Genomic DNA, 24009 nt, shown 5'->3' with positions numbered 1-24009 from the left:
TCTCCTTAGATTCATACGGATTACATAAACTGAGAATATTTATTTTTTATTAAGCTTGCTTTATTTAAAATGAGACACTTTAAGCTTTCTATAGATATACAGTATATGATTAGATACAGTATATAGATACAGTATATGGATATGTGTGTGTGGAGTATTCACTGAGTTTCAGTTCATTTTAGTGACACGTTTCAAAAAGATTATTGGGAGACTAATACGGCAGAAAGCGCACCATATTTATTTTCTTTATTTTACAAAAGCCCAATGTTTTATTGATATGTGACTGTACATTAACAAATAAAGACCCTTTACAGATTCAAATGATGTATTACACTTATGTGTATGATTAAGAATTATAAAGCATTTCAAATTAATTTCACAGTTACCATAAAAAATGCCAGTGGTTACACCGCCGGACAGCTGACCCCATGATGCTGGTGCTGGTATGCTGATAACCCTGCTGATGCAGGTGCTGGTGACCAGCAATACAGTGACTATGATGCTGGTGCTGGTATGCTGGTCACCTTACTGATGCTGGTTCCCAGCATACCAGCACCAAACCTTAACAAATAAAAAAATCTGGTATAATTGCATGTCAATCAGGTGACCAGCTATGATGGTCTATGTTTTTTTTTTTTTTGGTATATGTGATTTCCATTGATTCCTTTTTAAAAATATGCATTTTTTGCTGGTGGATTTATATAAAAAGGTTTGTGTTGTGTTTTTAGACAACCCAGCAGATACAGTGGTGTGAAAAACTATTTGCCCCCTTCCTGATTTCTTATTCTTTTGCATGTTTGTCACACAAAATGTTTCTGATCATCAAACTGCATTTTGTGTTCAATTATGTTATCTTTGACTAATAAACGGTTTTTGATGAGCAGAAACATTTTGTGTGACAAACATGCAAAAGAATAAGAAATCAGGAAGGGGGCAAATAGTTTTTCACACCACTGTATTTAATAAATGTAAAATAATGCATTTACATGTTTTTGGTAAATGGATTTTTTTTTAAAATCTTTTTTATGCAAATGCATTTAAAGATAACACTACACGGTTCATGTATTTACATCACACACTATTTTCAGTACTAGCTATTAAAATACAACATAATGAGATATCAAAAAACAATTAAGAAGGTTTAAAATTATTGGAATTGTAGTTGGAATTAAAACCTGTAAAGACTTCCTGGAAGAAATAGTAAAAAAAAACATGAAAAAGATTGCTTAGTAAAATGCATAAAATATATAATCTATATAATAATGCACTATTCTCTATATAGTGCAGTACATTCTGTTTGATGTAAGATGCGAGGGAAGCAATTTGTCTTGAAGTATGCACACACACATCTACAAACAGTACATATATATTATTTATGATAACTTGTAACTTGCAAAATGTGAATTTTAACCTGCTCATGAAGTTATGCTGGGTTATGCAAAGAAATAATTTTACAGTGCAGCACTGTCTATGTGAAAAATAAAGGCTAAATTTCCATCCATCCATCCATCCATCAATCCATCTTCAACCGCTTATCCAAAGTCGGGTCGCGGGAAGGCTTAACTTAAAAAATAAAAATACGTTTAATGTAGATTTAACAAATCTTTTTTGACCATATTCACATCATCCATATAATAAGTCTGTATCCGCTTGACTCTATCTACAGAATGAAATTTTACCCAGGCTGAATGTGGAGGTGTATTCAGGTGGTAAAAAATCCTGACCCTCAGTTTGGCTTTACTGTAATTGTATCTCGAGATTTGAGCATGTTTTAAATAAAGAAACCTGTTAATATATTTTGATTAGACAGTAACTAAATATTGTAGTATAGTGTATGTGACTATAGATTCAAAGTAAAAAATCGTAATCGGCTCATTTATTTACTGATGTTTTTATGTTTATCATTAACAACTTTATGTCCAGAGATAAAGAGATAAAAAAAAATGAATAAAAAAATAAAAACTTTACATTTTAACTAAAAATCCACAAACTGCATGTTTTTAATCTTTAAGCAGGGTATTTAGCAGAGAAGGTGGAACGTTGCTATCATGTAAAGTGCTATCATGATTGTATATTTTGATTTTTGTCAAATGATGTGCTTTTCTAGGGGAGGGAAGATGGGAATAAGTGAGGCTAATGGCCATACAAGTCTGAAAGTTCTTGATCTTACTTGTATAATCATATTTATACAACTGAAAGGAATGCATCCACAGTGAGCATTTGGTCTTGGTCACCTTTTTTTTAATTAGATTGCAGTCTAACACTAGTTCAGCAAAACAAAACTGTGAGTAAATTTGTATAGGGAAAAAAATCATTTAATTTATATGAAAATAATAATGTAACACATAATCGGTTAGATGTTTAGTAAGGCATACCTGTGTTTTTGTCAACAAGGATTTTATCTACCTTATATGTACAGCTCATAATTACCATTTTCTCCCTTTTTTTTTTAGATTTAGCTGCTAACAGTATGCATTTTAGATAATAGAATGTACTGTATGGTGCATTGACTGGAATGAACCATACAGGATCATAACATAGCAAACATGGGTCTGACAGCAAGGCCGTGTCCTTGGCCAAAGGCATTAATTGGTAAAAATATTTAACACAGAACATTTCCTAAAAATGTATTCACATAGGTTTGTACATGTCTACAGTTGTCTGTGGTTGCATGTTTAGCTGTTTTGACTTTTAGTAAGTGTTGTTTAATATACCCTTCAAGCAAAAATGTGGACGATTGATGACTGTTTATGACAGCTGTTGTGAATCAGATAATGTCAAACGACCTTTGTTCAACTTTAATTTTAGAACTATTTTTCAGCCATGACGGGACGTGTCGGAGGGACGTCATTTCAACAGCCACCAACCGCTTGGGAAGTGTTAGGGGATTCATGCAGTATTCGTGCAGAGCTGATTCAGTAGGGCGGAGTAAATCCCGACTCACGTCATGTGTTCAACATTTTTTTGCGGTTTACTGTTCACTCTACCCGCTCAGTTCCTGACGCAATTTATTTTGCAGAATTGCAGAGTTTCCGTCGTCGATGTAAAGTAAAGAAAAGAACTAGCAATATGACTATCGGTCACTCTGTGAATTATAACACTGTCGAGGAAAACTGTATCAGGTGTAATAATGAAGAGCAAGATCAAAGTGTGATCCAGGCGGACTCTGGAGGAGCAATATTTTCTCGAGGTATATCTAATTACTGAATGTTAAAATGCATGTTTGGGTATAATGTATAATGTGTAACATTTACCGTTTGAAATCTGAAACCAAGCAATTTCTTTTCTTTTGATCATAATGTTAGTAGGGCTATATTTTAAAGGCGTCTCGACATTGTAACTCTTTTAGTTCCTCATCTCACGGGTGGAGTCTTTTCGTGCACTCCATAGCTGTCTCATTGCAGGGAAAGTTTAGATCGCACTGTGACAAATTTAATGCATAGACCATGCGCAGTATAATCGTTTATATTCAACATCAAAATCAGTGAAAACAGCTGAAATAAATTAAACATTATGACTTAATGATGTTTAATCAAATTTAATTTTCGACCAGATTTAATGTGTTTTATTTTATTATTGACCTAAGCGCATTGCCACAACAAAATAGTTTACAGTGACTGCACGTTCTGTAACTTCTTGTTTACGAGTGGATTATTTATCAGCAACGAAACATAACATGCCGTCAATTGTTGGTAAAAGCGGGAAGTAAAGCTTCTAAACTTAAATTATTATTATTATTATTAATATTATTCTAAATAGTAATCTTAATGTTGTTCTCTCGAGCATAACTTGGATTTCAGATTTCCGCTTGTGTGTATGTGTTCAGCATAAGACTCGGATAGGTGTAGCACGACGCTGACTTTGAAAAAAATAATTCCCCTTTCCTTAGTTGCGCAAGTGAGGACTGATTCGAATCGTCTCTTTGAGTCGGTTTGTATATATGACGCATATATTTGACTTGCATGCAGGAGTCGGTTTGATTAGAATGAAGAGTCGACTCTCTTTTGAACACAAGTTATTTGTCGCGAGCTCAGCCACTGTGCGGAATCGTTGCTCATCGGTGTTGTGCTTCATACCGTTGGTGTCGCGGTTCTCGGGTCTTTAATGGTAAGACTTATTTTTATTTTAAACACAGGAGTACAATTGTATTCTTTTTTTTTTTTTTGCAATATTTTAACAACTGTGAATTTAATCGGACATGGTATTGGTAATGATTGGATGTTTAGCTGTTTGGAGTATCCTCCTAGACGGACATCGGATGATGCAAAACTAAAATCAGTTGCCAAATATAAAATGGACGAGTTGGCACTCGCGCCCTCGGAAGTCTCAGATCGCCGTTTTACCCTCATTTTGGCTCGAAGTACGCGTGTGCTATAACTGTATGCACCGCCCTGGTCTTGATTGTTTATAGTCCGGAGCTATAGTGCTCTTTAAATACCGAAGCCCCTGCGACACGCGCGTTCACCGCCCGGTTAGACTGGTAGTCCCTCGCCCCCTGCCTGTTTCCAAAAATAGTTAGTGAAGTGAAAAAAAAAAAAGTCTATTTCCCATAAAGTGCATCCTAGTGTTAATTTTGTCAGCTATTTTCAATTGTAGTCTTAGTCCCGGGATAAAAGTTCCTGATAGTTTTTATGGGAATAAGTGAGGCTAATGGCCATAGAAGTCTGAAAGTTCTTGATCTTACTTGTATAATCATATTTGAAAGGAATGCATCAACAGTGAGCATTTGGTCTTGGTCACCTTTTTTTTATTTGATTGCAGTCTAACACTAGTTCAGCAAATGATAGTTTTTATCATATTTGAATCCTATTTCTGTTTAGTCAAGTTTTAGTCGACTAAAAGTCTGGACATTTTAGTCTAGTTTTACTCAGAGGAACCCACAAGTGGTTTCGTCTAGTTTTATTAAATGAAAATTGACTAAATAGGATTATTATTAATTAACCCTACAGTCAATCTAGTCTATCCAAAACATATTTTTTCCCCACAAAATAATTATCCTATACATTTTAAAATGTATCTTTTCATCTGATATGCACAAAACGTTTGCTAACCAATTAGTTTAATGATTTCGGCATCTGTTTACCTATAAAATAAAATAAACCACAACATAATTATGTTATCATGTGGTAACATAATTACCACAGAGAGGCTGTAAAACTGGGTGATTATTATGACTTGATGCGTCTCTTTATTGTGTGCCCACACTGTTTCCCCTCCGATATTACTAATACTTCTACTACTACTACTACTACTTTACTTTTTTCTCCGGTTCAATATAAAGAAAATGTATGAGGCGCCGTAAAGGGCTTAAATCAAACTTCACTTATGCATTCATACATGAAACGCTGGCATACACATATACAGTATGAAACAGTCACACATACATACATATATATTACTAACTGCTCAAACAACGACATATGAAATGCACAAGCACACACACAAACTCTTCGTGCACACATGTTTGTGTGTGTGTTTGAGTGAAGTTTGATTTGAGCCGTATACGGCGCCTTATAAACATGGGTCCAAATATCGTCTCTTCTCTTTGGCTCGAGTAATACTGCTGTAATGATGAAGAACTAAAGATGAATGAGCTTGTAACACGGGATCACTGCGCGCGCAATGATGATCCGCCGCGCGCCGTGACTCGGGAAACATTACCGCTCGCGCCATAATAAATAAACACCGTATCGCAGCGGATTGTGATACAAATTAAATGTTGACGAAAATAAAGACAAATGACTATCAATTTTTATTTTTTAAACCACGTTTTAGTCCCGTACTTTTTTCGTCAACGATATTGCATGCTGATTTCTTCAATGTCACGGTTCACTTATATCAGTGACGTCTCCTCATCGTCTCGTCTTAGTCCCAGAAAAAAATGTCGTCAGCGAATATTTTCCGTCATTATTTTCGTTGACGAAATTAATATTAGTGCATCCTGTATTATAAAATAACGCGCTTTTCTTTTTTCTGACTTGGCCACTTTGGGTGTTCGGTTTGTGAGCCAAAAGTATGATGTGTGTATATATATATATATATGTGTGTGTGTATGTATGTTTATATAGCCTATATAAACATCTATATTGTAGCGTTTTTACGCCGGAAAGGATGGTGGAGAGACGAATGAGCTTATTTGCTGCCCAATGCAATGGCTGGGAGTACTTTATTAGACACACAGCAGTATAGCATGAACAGCACCTTCACTCAGGAGCCTACATCCAATTCAGCGGCAGCCTGAACTGGAGCACATTTCACACGTCACACACCTCCACACTAACCCAAACACCTTTCCCCATCATGGTGAACACACCGACATCCCCGCAAGGCATGCTGGTCGTCAGCCGCCGCCCCGCCCACGCCACAATATGAAATAAATAACTATAGCAATATTAAAATATTTATACAAGTTTTTCTTTTCCTAAAATGTGTATACATTTTCTTTTGACTGACTGTACACAACGTGCATTACTTTATGCTTTATGGTGCCACATTGGTGGTACACCTTCAATTCACATTCCATTATTCCTTGCATGAACTATTGAATTAGCTTAGGAAAAAGATAGCTATACTGTATGTGTACTGTTTAAGACCTTGTTTAATAGTATTAGGAGCTGTATATAAAAAGCATTTCTATATGGTAAAACTGTAATCTTAGCCTATTTGGTCGGCTTTTTCTTTGCTTCTACAACTGAAATCCAGAGATATTTCATTTTTGATTTGAAAGAATTAAATTCTGTGAGCTGATTTAGAACTGAGGTTTCAGTTTGACATCAAAGACTCTTATCTGAATAAAAATATGCTGCTGTGGTCTGACTTGTCGACCTGGGTAATAAAACTATGGATTGTTTTAAAATTTTACTTAAATACATTTAATGCAAACTGCCAAGAAAGAAAAGTTCAGTTGCATGAATAAACCCCAAGCCTGCAAAGAGTAAGACAAACTGCAGCTCATTTAATAGGCATTTTTGGGCGGGAATTGCAAGAGTAAACTAATTTCAACAAGAATAACGTTTTATTCTATTTATTATTATTATTATTATTATTATTATTATTATTATTATTTGGTTGATATCAGAACGTCATTGTCTGTAAACAACCACACTGCCTTTTCTTTAAATATGTAGTTTAAGTTTCATTGTTTAAACCCTATTACATAAACTTGGAGTTTAAATTTGCATTCAAGTGTTAGCCAGAAATCGCCCAGTGTGATTTCCATGAGTTGATCCATTACAGATAACACACGTCTCCTCTAATACAGCTTAACCTGTATTAAAAATACCTGGCCCATGGTTCTATCGTACTATTTGCATCCAGTGCTTTTAGGCCTATTATCTGCTCTGTTTTTGGTTTTAAGGCATGTGTGGGTTCTGATATTTCAATTCAATTCAATTCAATTTTATTTGTATAGCGCTTTTAACGATTTACATCATCACAAAGCAGCTTTACACAATCAAAAGAATTAAGTTTGTATGAAATGTGAATGTGTGTGAATCAAAATTATATGATTGTCCCTGATGAGCAAGCCTAGGACGACGGCGACAGTGGCAAGGAAAAACTCCCTGAGATGGTAATAGGAAGAAACCTTGAGAGGAACCAGACTCAACAGGGAACCCATCCTCATCTGGGTAAAAACAGATAGGAGGGATTGATGTGCATAATAATATGCGAGACTGGAAGTTCAGTATGAGAGGAGATGTGTAAGATTAAAGTCCAGTTTGTTCCTGGAGGCTCAGGTAGACTGTGAAAAATTCCAGTCCTGAACTATTGAGTGACTGAAGTCACAGGTCCTCAGGGAACAGCTGTCTGCATCAGTCGAGGACAGGACCACCTTCATGGAAAAGTGGAACCAACCCCAGTCACCACACGCATTCCAGGCAGACCACACGGGGGCATCCATGTGATGAGATCTCCAACCAGAAGCAGGACTCCAGGATGAGTTAAAGAGGTCCAGTGGGCAGAGGGGGTCTGGATCACTGGCAGCTCAGGAGCGACATGTATAGCTCGACAGAGAGATAGGTAGAGGAAAAAGGAGAGAGAGAGAGAGGAGAGAGCAGAAAAGGAGAGAGCAAAGAGATGGAGAAATAACAGTTAGGTATGTTCACAGTCGAACAATGTAAAAAGTGAATGTATATTTAGTGCAGAGTGCAAGCAGAGACTCCGGCAGGATTAACTATGACAGCATAACTAAAATGGGAGAGCCAGAAGGAAACACAAACATGAGGGCTTCCAGAGATGTAAGGCAACCAATCACCTCACCGTCAGCAAACCTGAGTGATCAATGAGAATGGGCATATGTTTGTTTGGACACTAATTCTTATAACTGCTTTGCACATCTATGAATTTCTGTTCTGGATTCTCCAATTGAATATGCCCAAAGAGTCTTTCATTTAACTGGTACTTGTTTAAGTCAAGTCAAGTAGGCTTTTATTGTCATTCCAACCATATACAGTTCAGTACACAGTGAAATAAAACAACGTTCCTCCAGAACCAAGGTGCTACATACAGTACTGTACATGCAACAACATAAATTAACAACACAACTCTACCGGCACCAGCTAGCTAACTAACTAAGAGACCTAATTAGCTGACTAGCTCAGATATGACAGATTTACATTTTTTTTTTCAAGTTAACCTAAAACTATTTCTATACAAAAAAGAGACAACAATAGACAACAGACAACAAAGTGCATTTGCAAATGTGCAAACAAAAAGTTATGGAGTGACAAACACAACAACGTAACACGTTTCAGTACTTTTTTTTTGCTTTGTAGTAATGGGGTATGAGTTGAGGTAGTGGAAGCAGAAACAGGAAACATTTGACATTCCTGAAGTAGCAGCAATGATTTAAAAATACTTCGTGCAAATAGCAAGACAATAAATATTGTGCAATATAGTGCAAAAAGAGAAGATCAGATAGGTAGGTATGAACAAATTGTGAGATGGTTGTAGATCAGAGTGTTTGTACATGTGTGTGTTTATCAGTTTAATCCTGATGTTATTTAAATCATCTGAGTGATTTGTGTGTGTGTGTGTGTTTTATCAGTCCAGTCCCTTTGTATTTAGGAGACGGATGGTGGGTAAAAAATTGTTACCTAGTCTGGATGTGAGTGCCCGAATGCTTCGGTACCTTTTTCTAGATGGCAGGAGGGTGAAGAGTGTGTGAGAGGGGTGTGTCCGATCAGCCACAATGCTGGTGGCTCTGCGGGTGCAGCGTGTGGTGTATATGTCTTCAATAAAGGGGAGAGAGACCCCGATGATCTTCTCAGCTGTCCTCACTATCCGCTGTAGGGTTTTGCGGTTCTATGGGGCACAATTCCCAAACCAGACCGTGATGCACCTGCTCAGGATGCTCTCGATTATCCCTCTATAGAAGGTGGTGAGGATTGGTGGTGGAAGCTGGGCCCTCCTCAGCCTTCTCAGGAAGAAAAGATGTTGTTGGGCTTTCTTGTGCAGGGAGCTGGTGTTGAGGGACCAGGTGAGGTTCTCCTCCAGATGGACACCCAGGAATTTTGTGCTCTTGACAATCTCCACAGAAGAGCCATCGATGTTGAGCAGAGAGTGATTGCTCCGTGTCCTCCTGAAATCAACAACCGTCTGTGGTAGTGTTTGAAATGGTGTTTATAGTACATACATTTTCTTGATTGCTGTTGGTCTTTAAGAGCTACCAAACAAATTTTATCAATACAATGACAATAAAGTAGCTTTATTTTTAGCATTACATGTAACAAACAGAAGCCTGCTAGCATTAATGGTAGAAGAAACCTAAACTATAATAAGAAAATAAAGCTAAACTAAATAACACAGACAATGCTAGTAGTGGTTTCTGTAGACAACTACATTTTGCACATTCTGTGTAATTGATATCTTTTGTAAATGTACTTTTGTAAATCTATAAAATGTTTAACTTTACATTCTTTTTATGTATTTATTTATTTTTTTAAAATCTTTAGTGTAATTGTATTCTTATAGAAATCTTTATATCGTCCCATTTTATCCTATCTTTCCTTTTTAGGTCACTGAACATCATACTGTAAATGTGACAAATGAATATCTGAATTTTTTGGTTGTCCTTTTCTATCTTTATTGTTTTGAAATAGCATTAATATATGTGTGTATTTCTGTATTTATGTGTGTTACACATCTTAAGGTTAAAGCCATGTATGAATAATTATGTTTTTTTTAAATTATTGGATATATAATTATTGTATGTTATTGTTTGCAGAATCGTGCCATGGAGAACATCACCACTTTAGCCTGCAGAAACATTTCTGGTGTCTTTGGTTACACCTACGTATTGTTTCCTTATATGCTGTCTGTTTTACACCTCGACAAGGACTGTGAACAAACCTGGTACGATGAGGTGAGACCTAATTCAAAGCTACTTTACTTTCAACAGCAAAGGAATTATCATGGCTGGACAGTGTGGAAATATAATTTTGCTCTCACAATAAACATTGATCAGGTATATGTTTTTAGGGTGAGTCAAATATTATCCCCGCTCTAGCTATATTAAAACTTCTGTTGGCAGCACTTCTGAGCGTTTTCTGTTTAAAGCTACTGTCTCCCTATACATGTATGAATGTGTTACATTAGTTCATTCGTAAATGCAGTGCGGGTAAAAATGGACAACCCACTAGTGATTTGCATGAATGAAGATCAGTGAGCAGTGATTTTGTATTATTTTGTGGTCTGATGGTGTACCTGGTGCCATAATTTATCAGCCAGAGTGCAGATAATTTTTGACTCACTATTGTAGTTTTAGACTGACTTGAGTTTAAATTTTCCTTCAACAGAAAAAATGTTGAAAGATCCTTAACCAACACTAAACTCAATTAATTTGGCAAATACTCTTTAATTAGGCACAGTGGTTCAATGGTAATAACATATTTACTAATTTAAAAATTTTTCCTCTCATTGTGATTAATGGTCAGTTAATTATTGGGCTTTCTTGTGCAAATCAAAGCTGTGATGAGCAGTAGCTTATGGGTAATTTGATTAAAAGTGGTGAAAAAAGGAGACAATTTTTTTTTTCTTATGTACAGAAGTACATTAGATACTGTTATATACTGAACCATCAGTATGAATTGTCCTTTTTTAGGCAATGACGCTTTTGTCAGATGGACACCAGTTTTGGAATCAAACCGGGCTGGTTGTTGGTGTCACCAGTGAAAAGATCACACTTTCTAAGTGCATCAAGCTTTACTGCAATGTGACGTGTGATGGATCAGGCCAGAAGGTTTATATTTTTATTTATCCTGCTATATACTTTTAAGATGTATTCCATTTGAAGTGCTATACTGATTACTGTTGTTCTCTTTTGCAGCTTCGACACATATACCAAGGTATGAACTGTGTGTTGTAAGTCTTATGTATTTATCTATCTTGTGTGTGTCTGTCCAGCTCAGTTTAAGTTTAAACCTCTATGTTGTCTAAAGAATGGTTTTCCAAATAAATTTTCACTTTAGCCATATCTTTCTAATTACATTTTACAACATACAAAGTGAAGTTATTTCTCATTCTCCCTGGCATTATAGAAGCTAGAAATGTTCACTCACGAGCTCCCCCTTTTTTCTCTTTTTGTGTCTCAAAGTTAATTAGACAACAACAAACAAAAAACAAATACAAACAGCTTGTCATGTTACTGAGAAACTGCAAAGGTTAATCTCTTTTGTCCTGAAGATGAGGAACACCTTAATGTTACAGCACAAAGCACTGACTTTGGAGACTCCTTACATTAAGTGTTACATAAACATGCCTGTGAAGAAAATGTAATATTAATCATTTTTTTAATTCATTTGTTAATTTATTTGTTAATTTATTTATGTATCTATTTATTTATTCATTTATTTATTCATTTATTATTTTAATCCTATTTAATCCTATATATACATATTCGATTCAGAGCATTGCCTATGCAAGTACCTGTGAATGAGCTAAAATGAGAGTATTAATACTGCTGGTATACAAGTTTAAATAAGTGCAAATATATAAAGAGATAAACCTCTTGAACACCATTTAAGTTCAACAAGTCATGACAAAGTTTGCTTCATTACAGACATAATGCACTTCTGCATATCACAAGTGATTTAAATGTACTATACGTGTAGTGTACTGTACATGCACTGCTGATATTTTGATTGACACTGATAACCCTCAACAAATACCAAACCTCAGCCACTCTACTGCAAAAAGCTAAATTATTTTATGAATAAACATTCCTGTAATTGCCAAGAATGGTTTTGTGGATTAACTTCTACACAGACCTTTCGTATGCATTATTGGTGTCAAAGGTCATATATTAACTGTTTGTGTTTTATTCTCTTCCTCAAGTGACCAATGATTCCTCAAGCCAAGAAGATGTGGACTGGCAGAGTGAGCAGTTTGTGCAACATTTTTTTTTTTTTGCAATTTGAGGTGAGCTGGTTATTAGGAATTATGGAAGAATGTATTCCATTGTTTTCTTTGTTTTTAATAGAACATGCCACCTCTGATGCCACAGCGATTGGTGTCCCGATTGTACTCCTGATCTTAGTCTTGATTGGAGTCTTGTGTTGTGGCATAAATCGAAGGTAATTCTGCATGACTCTTGAAAACAAAGTTAAATTATTGAAGTTGAAATACTTTAATCTGCTGTCTGATGATATTAACATGAGATTGATGGATTTAGTTGGTAATTGGAAGCAATTGGTAATTGGAAATAATTTTGTTCTTTGTGGTTATGGATTGAAAGGAGGATAAGAGAAGTCTGGCAGAGATCCATGAGTGAAAGGTGAGTTCATTCAAACTGCAGGAGATTTAGACACTATAGTTGCTCTCACACATTTATCTTTTACATCTGTGTTTTGTGGACAAATTCTGGCACTTTGTTCCGTAAGAAAGGATGGATTGTTAGTGTTGTTGGCAGCTCTATTTATCGTTGAATTACCCATAAAGCATTTGTTGACTGGGCACAAAAAATCTTATGAAACCTAAGCAAAGTGAAAAATTGTCTTTTACACATGTATGTGTTCCTTAAAGTGATTAAAGTGATTTTTCTGAAAGATCTAAGAAGTATTCTGGATAATATTGAATACAGAACACTTATTTTCCCCCACACATACAAGAGGTAAAAAATATATATATATTTCTCAAAGACTTAAGCTTGTGTCTATGTTTGTTAGGTCAAATAAGATCAAACTAGGGAACACTCCCAATGAAACCGATTCGGTGAAGGACATTGAAGTAGGACACACTGAGACAGGTGAAACTGATCCAATGAACCCAGCAAACACTAAAAGGCAAGAGCTTTTTTTTTTTCTTTTCTTTAAATCCACACATCAACTTTACCAACTTAAACTAATTGGGAGGATGGAAGATGGGGCATAACATATTGATTTTATATTTTCTGCATTGTAACTACAATAATGGTAAAATAGAGTGGCCTCTAGTTTATATGTAATATTATATAATGTCTTTTTTATTTGATCATTTGATTTCATACCAAGGGCATCAATTTATTATACAAAATGACTGAAGATAAATAAGATAAAGTAAAATGTTTATTTATTAGTGAAGAGCCTGGTGATGTTGTGGAAAACGGCTGTGTGAACGATGGTGCTATGAACGGAGAAGCATGTACACTCCAAGACGAAGTCAATGCATGGTAAGGGTCAAACCTTGACTATTGCACCTACATAAATTGAATGGATAGTCCTGGATAGATGATGTGATTGATAAATACATGCTGTAATTAATAATGCATTATTAAGTTTTAAAAATTATTATTAATTGTGTTCTGTCCATCAGTGATGAGCATTGATTCTCCAAGATTTGCTGAGAAATACAGTACAACCTTAGAAACTCTGCTCTCTCTGCTTCTGCACTTTCACTATACATTTAGAACACTTTTTACATACATATTTAAACATGAAATAGATTGTCAAAAGAGCAGATGCAGTGATTTTAGAATTTAAAAAGCTATATTTACGCAGTATTGTACAGTAGTAATGTTTGTTTATGCTTGTAGATATTGGCATTTATAACACATTTTTACCAAAAAGGGGGAAAATAAAATACTGTTTCTCTCACTTGTAATAGCTGTAACTCTAAATATCAATAGCTTAAAAAAAAAAACCAGCCAGGATTTTTGTATGTATTTTTATTGTATTAAAACAACAGCTTTCTGCACTTTTTATGCTCTGCACTTTTCCTTTGTGCGTTGCCACATTCTGCAATGTATATTTTGTATTTTGGTATGTTTGTGCTTGGGTCAGTCTGTGCCATCCTACACTACTTCAGCTGCTGTTCTGTTGACCAAGTGTTAAAGCTCACAGTCAAATATAACATATTTATTAGCCAACAGCATTTAGCAGCAAAGACAATCAGCTAAATTCCTAGCTGATAAAGGTGTTCCTGCTCACCTTCCTGTGTTTGTGGTTGTGCTTTGCACTGGTATCTTTGGTCAGCTCACGTTTATGTTGTGATGTATGCCCTATATTATGTAATCACATCTACAAACCCACCTTTGTGTTACTGTCTTCATTGCTGTTGGATGCTTGAAATTTCTTTTAGCGAAAGAGTCAAATTAGAGGTGCATAGAACTAACTACTTTAAAATCCCCCCCTTTCCCCATCCCATCAATTTTTTTTAACCTATCTATATATCTACTTGTGTCAGGTAATATGTGTAAATCCATTCTATTCTGTAAATTTAAAGGTAAAAATTGCATATTCTAATCTGATTTCCTTTTTGTTTTGTTTTAAAGTCTTATCAGATGATGATCATAATAAAACAGACTATTTGATTTTGATACTGATGCATCAACCATGATTTCACATGCATGTGCAGTACTTATGTTCCCAACAGAGGACAAATGGATCTTAATGAATGAATTTTTAACTTTAAGCTACTGTATTGTAAAATGAAGGTTTTATTGTAATGATTAGGGCCTGCTCTTAATCAGCTATTACTAATCAACTATTAATTGCTTTCTAATTAAATTACAATAACTAGACAGAATAATTGTTAATGCTTAATGCTTGACTTATTTATTTTAGTTACTGAGAATAAGGGTCTAAATCTTTTAATTACATAATTCAGCATATTGTTGTCTCCTTACTCTAGTTGTTTTAGCTATGCAAACCAAGATTGTAATATAGAAAAAAATATGCACACGAATTAAGGAAATAGATATGCATTATTTATTTTGACTGTAATTAATTAAATTAGATAGATGTCAGATTGGTTACAATATAAATTTTATATAGATGTGGATACCAATTTCAAGTAAGGCAAAGATTCTTACAGATGTTGAAGGTATTTATATGTATTATTCTTTTATCCATTATCCAATCTTCCAAAAAAAAAACAATAAATAAAAAGTACAGATCTGGTTTTACATGATTAAAAAAATAGCATATTAAAATTATTTTAAATAAATATCAGATTCGCCACTGGTTGTAGGATGATGTGTTTATTCTTCTTCTTTTCTTATCAGTTCATATCTTACTAAAAACTGAAGTAGAAGAACAATTTGTGTTTTTTCTGACATCTTTTGGTGGTACAGCTTAACTGCATCAATATAGACCCATATGAGTAAATGTTTTTTTTCCTCCCACATACTTATACTAATGTTAACTAAAATTAAAGGGCTGATATTTACGCACCTAAGGCATTGCAGTCATATTTATTTTAAAATACTGTACATTAATATTGTAATTATTATTTTTATTTTTACCCTAAACGTACTGACACCCTCTGTACATAATAATAATAATACCACATTTCCATAGTCTAGGTGCTGCTGAGCAAAAAGCCAGATCTTCTTGGCTTGGTCTTTCTAGGGTTCAGAGAATGTACTGAGACAAAGCGGAGGTTGCGTGTAGATGTAGGGGAATAATAAGTTCTTTAAGATAGGGAGGGGCATCCCATATATGCTCTGGTGGGTAAGAATGGCAACCTTGTATTCAATTCTGAATGAAACAGGGAGGCAATGACTCTTCATTTAAGGAAGGGCGTAATATGGTCATATTTACATGCTTGCATCAGGATCCTAGCAGCACAGTTCTCAATATACTGCAGCTTTTGAAGGTTTTTTTCCAGAAGTCCCAAAGAGGAGTGCATTTCAAAAGGCCAGTGCAGTGCATGAGGCGATTAATAGAAGAGAACAGTTGTTTGGAATTTCCAGAGTTATTGTTAATGATATTTGAGTACAACTGTGATCTTTTAGCTCTTAATGCTTTTGCATAGGTGTTACGACCTTTGATGGAAATTTTTGTCTAGGAATTTAAAAAGGAGTAACATTGAGATGACCAGGGGAAAAAGCTTAGCATGTGGCAAGAGAAACAAGAGACACTCAAATTAGCACCGCAAAACGTTTATTGCTCCCAAACCATGAATATTAACAAACATTGAAGAAAACAAAAATAATAAACAACAATAAATTAGATAACCAAGACAAACGGGAGAGGGAACGAGAAGTGGCGCTAGAAACTCAAAGAAATAAACATAACAAAAAGAATCCCCACTGTCTCCTCCCAGTCCTCTACATAAGCAAACAAAAATGTGAAAAAAAGGTCTTCAGCGCAAATGCGCCCTGAACTTACTCTGACTAAAAACACAAAAGTACATATTTAGCGCACTTCGCTATACTAGTGTATCTAATACATAAAGAAAACTCCTACGTGCAAGGAGTGTATGTCACGTGACTTAATAGGCTGTTCCACGTTTCCGTTGTCTGAAAGACGGCAGTTAGTTTAAGTGGAGCTTAAGCGGACTAGTATCGAAAGCACTCATTCAACAAGAACACCGATGTCACCAGAGACAACGTTACACAGATCATTTTAACCACAAGCGGTTAACGTAGTAGCAGAAACGGATAAAATAACACAACGCAACACACGCAACACAACAGTGACACGCCAAGTCATGCAGCCTCCATCTTCCCGTTGCCGCTTCCGTTTTAAGGGCATCAGAACAGATCACCATTGGCGGAGACCACACGACGTCACAAGTGACCAACGATGATTGACAGGGAGATCCACCAATAGTGTCCTGAAGTAGGCGGCACCTAGAAGCGCTAAAGAGAACATAGAACACACACACAAGGAAAAAACAGTGTACGGTTTGTAACAATAGGCCTTCTGATGTTCTCTGTAAACTTGGTTGTGAACAGTAAGTCCTGAGGCGATCGAGGAGACTGATGAGGGATTTGTTGTAAAAATCCACTGCCTCGGTGACTGAGGAAGATTCAACAGAGGAGAGATGCTGAAGATCTGAAGGGGTTTTTTTTCTTTCTGTAACATATTTGCTGTTTTGCAATACTGTACATACACACTTTTGTCCCCATTTTTCTTTTGAACACACATATGAATATGCCATGGTCTTAACTAAGTGATTAGCCACTGGTGTCTGATTTGCATACCTCAGCTCCACTTATTTCATGTAGAAATAACTTTCGAATGAAAGGTTGGAGTTTCCTTCTATTCATAACTCCACGTGTTCATTCATAGTTTTGATGCCTGCAGTGAGAATCTACCAATGTAAATGGTCATGAAAATAAAGAAAACACATTGACAGATAGATGAGAAGGTGTGTCCAAACATTTGGCCTGAACTGTATATCTATATATTAATTTCTCTCGTTACTGTTTTATATAAATGACTAAATGACTCCAAGTCGCAAAACAAACAAATTTGATACTTGTTTCTCTGTATAATTCTTTTGAGCTTTACATGTTTTGCCCATCTGAGTCGGTGTTCTGTCGATTTATGCTGCCTTGTCGAAAAATGCTACCGTAGCACAAATCGATAGCAGAGCCTATCGATTTAAGCTACCGCATCACTACAACTACACTGTGGATGTTCAATGTTAAGAGCTGTTTGTGTTTATTAGCATTATCATAAATTAATTAATTATTTTATTATATTAATGATAATTAATTTTATCATTAAATTAAATAAAAAACGCATGTCATCACGCAGTTATGTATGAACTACTCTGTGCACTAAATAGTGCTGCACACATATGATAACCAGAAGATATTCAAGTATACAAAAAGATGTAAACGTAGGTGTTTAAATTTGAGACCCTGAACCAGTTTAAAGTTACAAGTTTTTATTTTCCTCAACCTTAAGCCTCATTCACGACAATTTATGCAGAAACTCAAAAGGTTCGATCAAATTAAGCAAAGGAAAACGGTTTAAACTCACCGCCAACCGAAGTCTCAGCACCAAAGTAGTATGGATTTATGGGCGTGGAAACAGAGTGCAAACTTGTGGGACTGCGCATGCCCAGATCCGGTAGTTAGCACAACTCGATGCGTAGCATGTTTCGATGGAGCACGGGCTCGGCAACGCGTAGTGACGTAACGAGGTTAAATCGTCATACCGAAAGTTAAAAGAAAGAAAAAACACTTCGCCGGTGAATGGAGTTTGGGTTAGAGTTCATTTTACGATCATCACGTTTAATACGGTGAGTAACGCTTTGCAAAACAGAAATTTATAAACTGTAAATAAACATAAGGACGTATTAGCTATAAATAAGTTTATTATAAAAGTTATAAATGAAGTGCGGCTGCACGTGCACGGTCGCGGTGGTGGTAACTGTACTAAAGCGGACTGTGTGTGTGTGTGTGTGTGTGTGTGTGTTTAGAGGCAGAGTGGTAGTGATCTACAGACAGTCCTCAAGTACTGTACACACTTAATTAATGCAGAATTATACGCTGCCGCGAGGAAAGCGTTTACAGTAGTAGAAATAGTAAGATAGTGTTCTTTTGTGGTTTTAATTTTCCTTAGTGAAGATGATAAAACTGTGCAGAGACATTTCCTCCTGTGCAAATATTTTTAGGCAATGCCTAAAGGTCAAGGAGGCAAAGTCATAGGAGATAGGAAGGAAAGTGACATAATCACATGTCAAATTAATAGGGAAATTTATTTGTTTTGTTTATTTGCTTATTAATTTATTTGTTTGAGAGTGAGAAATTAATGGCCCAGGAAGGAAACCCCCCGCAGAAAAGTGTTTTCATTTTTGTGTTGCACTTTGAGTCATGCTATTGTCAAATTTGTTTAAATCTTTTGTGCATAAGTACGTAACAACACACACAGGTCCATCATTTTAATTCTGAGAATGTACAGCCTTTTATAAGTGAGGACTGTGTGAAAAAAATACCTCTGCTGCAGAGGAGAAGTTCATTTAGAGTCACCAGCCTCAGAAATCACCATTTAACAACCAGCACCTCACATTAGAGCCGATATGAAGCTTTACAGAGCAGAAGTAGCAGATAAACATCTCAATATCAACTGTTCAATGTTGGATTGGATTTTGGATAAACACCTTTAGTATTGTTTTCCAGAGCAGAAAGAAATAAACATCAGGAAAAACCATGGAGTTACAAAGTGTTTCCAAACAATTGACTGGTACTCATAAATTGAGTTTTGTGGGTGTGCGCGCTTATTTTTTATGAGTTTGCAATATAATGTTAATAATAATAATCATGTATTTTAAAAATTGTGATACTAACAGGATCACAATACAAACCAAACTGGCGCCTATGTATCCTAATAACGTTATATTGGGTGGCCCCTGGTGATTCTTGTCCCTAATGACTATAGAACAGCTGAATTATAAGAAGCATTTCAGCATGGCCGTAAGCCTTTGCATGGTCAACCGCACTTGTACTGGACATGTGAGGTTACTAAAGTTTAAATTACGCACAGTCAGGATATCTGAGCCTAACGAAAATACTGTCATGTGTGTGATCTGTGCTAAATACAATGTTTTGTTTTTCAGATACCAGACATGATTCAAAATATCACCAAATTTTGTGATGAAATTCATGCTGATGAAGTGTTCAACTACACCCCTCCACCAGACTCCCCACAGAGCAGGGACTGTGAGTTCAGCTGGTATGCTCAGGTGAGACCAGTTTTGGAGTTTTAGAGAGCCTGTCGGCTCACGCGCATTGAGCGCAAATCTCATGCAGTCCCTCATCTTCACATGCTCTCATGCCACATGAAAAATTGGCAATTTCTTATGCTTTCAAATTTGATACAATTGTTTGTGGAAGATGCAAGCAAAAAAACTGAGGTCCAGCCTCTTTTTGATAAGTCGGCTCTGAACGGCATCAAATCGCTACATTATGCCCTCAGCACACTGGTGTATTGGGCCAGAGCGTAAAGTAAAGAGAAATGATATTTGTGCAATCCAATTGAAATTAACATTCATTTATAACTGCACAAAGGCACTTATGAAATGCAAAAGAAGAAATAATAGTTGGCACAGTCATAGTGCTGATTGCAGCAAAGTTATTCACCAGCTGAAGCATTGCATGTGTACTGTACAGAACCTAAGCCATGGTGGGTAAGGTGTATGGTCATTGTGGCTGGGCATACGCGGTTAGAATGTCGTGGACGTGCAGAGCCAGTACCCTTCAGAATCTTACTAGGGCTGTATTTACCCCCTGTGTGATCACTGAAGATGTAATAAGTTGCTGTGAGGAACTAAATGTTGGGATGAACTGGGAATTTATCAAATTGTTAATTTTGTTTGTTCTCTATGTCACTGGTGTTTAGAATGAGACTGTACTTGGCTATAGAACGTTACTGGTTCGAGATGCCTGTGAGACGGGGATTCGGCTTGTTATAAGGTGTTATGACACAGATAAAACAGTACGTACCTTTAAAGTAATGTATAATTCTCAATATTTCTCTGTATGGTTTCTGAGTACAAAGATTTAATCACTGTTGATCTTATTTTTCCGCAGTATGAGTATGTCTACCAAGGTAAATACATTCTCTCTCTCTTTCTCTCTCTCTCTCTCTCTCTCTCACTCGTTCTCTCTGTGTTCATTCGTTATTATTCTGACTGTTTTAGTATCAGTGTTGCACAGTTTTGCTCTAAAATTCTGTGTGCATAAATGGATTCAAACTGCTAACTATGATTCACCTGAAGAACACTGCTATTACACACGCACATCTTACAAACATTCTGTTTTAGCTTGATAGAAAATACAAGTCCAATGCACTACAGACAGGGAAATACATGCAGGGTGTCACAAGGACAGCCGCATGTACATTAAACACAACAGCTAGCTATTAGTAATAGCGGTGTCAAAAGACAGTGGATACTAAAATAGCTAACAGGTAGCATGGCTAATGTGGTTAGCACAGCTTACAGTAGGTTATCATTAGTTGATAATGATTGATAATAGCAGAGGCAATTAACTATTAACCAAAAACAATGCTTCCATATTGTTTGTTGTTAGACCAGGAATACCTACCTATTCATTTGTAATTCATTAATTGACAACTCAGTTGTTTTTGTTACAGTTACCAGACCTGAAGAATGTGAGTACTGTATCTTGTTTCAGTTAAACATATTTAATATTAAATTTGGAATCTGATTAAAAAACAATTTAGATATAAATATACTGTATACAAGTTCTATACAATTTACATTAGACTTTTTGTAATGGTTGTAATACATTCTATTTGTGTCATTTTGCCAACATAAAGATTTTTAACTCTTGATTATATACAGTAATATCTTAAGAACTACACTAGATAGCAACAAGGTGTTTAAATAGACAAATGTTTCTCCCGAGTAATGCTGATAACTTGTCGGTTCAAATACCCAATAATAAAGTAACTACAAGGTGACACAAAAAAACAGGAACTTTTTTACAATCCAATGAAACTAGAAGTGATAAAAGAAATGAATTTTATTCATAGTAATTGAAACCTACTATGTTACAAAACATTGATGGAAATGATGTCCTTCCTCCTGTACGAATACATTCTTGAAATCTGCTGTTGAGATTCCTCATTGACCGCTGCAACATCTCAGCTGGGATACTGTGAATTTCATTCTGAATTCTCTGTTGTAACTCTGGTGGCTATATCATGTTCTTATTGATATCTCATGTATTACTTCAGCTTGCTGTTAATGTATTATTATTATTATTATTATAGCTCTCAATGAGACGCTGCCAGGTGATAATGTTGATAATGGGCTCAAACGTAAGTACTTTCTGTGATGCTTCTTTTAAGATAAGACATTAAATTAAGATATCATGTGTGGGAATCTTACAATTATTTAATTATGTTTGTAGATCTGTCCTGGCTTCTTCTTCTTCTGCTTCTGGTTCTTCTAGTCCTGTGCTATGTGTACAGGAAACTAATCTTCAGGTATTCTTTTTTCAGCATTAGCATCTAAGCTTCAGCATTATGTTGATTATAAGAATATATAAGAATAAGAATATAAGCTGTCATACATCAATACATCTTGAAAGCACAGTTATCTGGTCACTCGAAGACCATATTCGAACATGGTCCGGAACACACATGGCCTCATTACATTTATAGCTTGAAGAGTGAAGGACCACCTAATTGGTGACATCATTGCCCTTACACCATGTAATTATTTAGATAGTGTTTGAAAAATTGCACTGAATTGATAATAAATGTCTATTGCACTGTGACAGCACATTGGGTTCAACTTAGAATGATGGGACATTTCACACTAAACTTGGCAAAAGCAGCAGTTAATATCAGGGGGGAAAGACTTATGGTTGTGAAGGTGTGGTCAAGCTTTGCCATGTGTTGGGGGGAGAACATGGAAATGACAGACATTTGAAGAGAATGTGGCTAATCTGTAATTTCTTTTTTCTTTTCTTTTTTTTTACAGCTGGTTCAGCCATTGTTGTGCTTTGGTGTTCTGTACAAAAGGAACGGATGCAGAATCTAGAGCTGATGTTCCATCAAGCCGGGAGCAGAGGTAGTGACAGGGTCTAAACAGCTAATAACGTCTGTAATTCTGTCCTTATTATAACGAGTACTGTGCATGATAAATAGATGATATAATATGATGATATGATGTATTATGATTAATAGATGAAGCTAAGTTATATCAATGTTTGTTTATTAGCAAGGAGTCTTGTGATGTGAGGGCTAACGGCTGTGTGAATGGTGATGACGTAACAACAGAGAAGCTCATCCACTCACAGTCTATGTCGATGAAATGTAAGAGTTAAACTTTACCTACTGTATAAACAGGACTGATGGTACAAATATTTTTAGATAGATCTATATATGATTTGATGGATAAATACATAATTATTCAATTAGAAGGAAGCTTGTATCAATTTAAGATATAATTTAATTAATCTTTGTTCACTGTGTTTTGTCCATCAGTGCCAAGTCCTGAGTCCCGAAGAACAGTTGAGGATTAGTTTTCCGTGTCAGAAATGCTGTCCTTTATGTTTCTGCCTTTTCTGTAAATGCACTTTCATACATTTGCACTTTTACACTTTTCTGTACTTCCATTAGACCGCATTTTCCTCCATATTTAAAACACTTAAGTCCAAAATAAATTTTAAATAGTTTGGATTTATAGCAATTTGGCACTTTTGGTCAATTGTCTCAAGACACATACAATAATCTTTATACCCTGCACGTTTTTTAAATGTTGTAGCAACATATTTTATAGCGTCAAAGACCAAACAAATCCAAAGTCAATCATTTTTTAAAAGCATTTTCAATTAATAAAACTTTATTTATTTATTTATAAAAAAAACAAAAAAACATTGCACATCTTTCTGCATTTTTATGTGCTGCCCTTTGTCTGCATGTGGCTGTTTTCTATGTTATTTCTCCTGAGTAATGCTGATAACTTGTGGGTTCAGTTTACTTAAACGTTATCTTCCACCCTCTGCAAGTGTGCTTACATCATTGATGTAATGGGATAAAACGCATTACCAGCTGGAATGTCAGCAGTGCTTTGGTGTTTCAGCCTTTGCTTGTTCTTTGAACATACAATGTTTTAAAGTATTATTTTTAACTCTACATAAGGGCAAAAACAATATATTTTGGGTAAAAATGGTACTTCAAATTTAGAATGTTTTATCTTTTTCCCTAACTAGTGATGTGTGAAAGCTTCTGTATTCTACAGAGTACTGTGTTGGCATTGTTTTAGCATATTCATCATCTAGCATATCATGAGCAAAAAGTTCAATTCCTCAAGGAGTCTTCA

The 24009-nt window shown here is 35.6% G+C and overlaps 1 protein-coding gene and 1 long non-coding RNA gene across 2 annotated transcripts; both read left to right on the top strand.

Moving 5' to 3' along the window:
- Positions 1-2990: 2990 nt before the first annotated feature.
- On the top strand, positions 2991-14734 carry LOC128516048 (uncharacterized). The gene is made up of 10 exons (XM_053490342.1): positions 2991-3190; positions 10226-10363; positions 11102-11239; positions 11327-11345; positions 12334-12375; positions 12479-12572; positions 12734-12772; positions 13164-13280; positions 13553-13645; positions 13789-14734. Exons 2-10 carry the CDS (start codon positions 10235-10237, stop codon positions 13799-13801), a joined length of 684 nt encoding a protein of 227 aa, XP_053346317.1. The 5' UTR covers positions 2991-3190; positions 10226-10234; the 3' UTR covers positions 13802-14734.
- Positions 14735-18381: 3647 nt separating this feature from the next.
- LOC128515703 (uncharacterized) lies at positions 18382-20648 on the top strand. Its single transcript, XR_008356696.1, has 3 exons — positions 18382-18453; positions 19771-19896; positions 20553-20648. It is a non-coding gene; the product is annotated as an uncharacterized LOC128515703 (long non-coding RNA).
- The last annotated feature ends 3361 nt before the right edge of the window (positions 20649-24009 follow it).

The sequence above is a fragment of the Clarias gariepinus genome, chromosome 28 (genome assembly GCF_024256425.1).
Source record: "Clarias gariepinus isolate MV-2021 ecotype Netherlands chromosome 28, CGAR_prim_01v2, whole genome shotgun sequence".
NCBI classification, from domain to species: domain Eukaryota; kingdom Metazoa; phylum Chordata; class Actinopteri; order Siluriformes; family Clariidae; genus Clarias; species Clarias gariepinus.
Note: the sequence above shows the minus strand (reverse complement) of the source record. Positions and strands in the feature narration are given on the sequence as shown.

Excerpts from the sequence above, each read along its gene's own strand:
- LOC128516048 (XM_053490342.1), top strand. The coding sequence starts at position 10,235 with ATGGAGAACATCACCACTTTAGCCTGCAGAAACATTTCTGGTGTCTTT. Across the intron at positions 12,376-12,478 it reads AGAAGATGTGGACTGGCAGA|AACATGCCACCTCTGATGCC; the intron begins GTGAGCAGTTTG and ends TGTTTTTAATAG. Across the intron at positions 12,573-12,733 it reads TGTTGTGGCATAAATCGAAG|GAGGATAAGAGAAGTCTGGC; the intron begins GTAATTCTGCAT and ends ATGGATTGAAAG.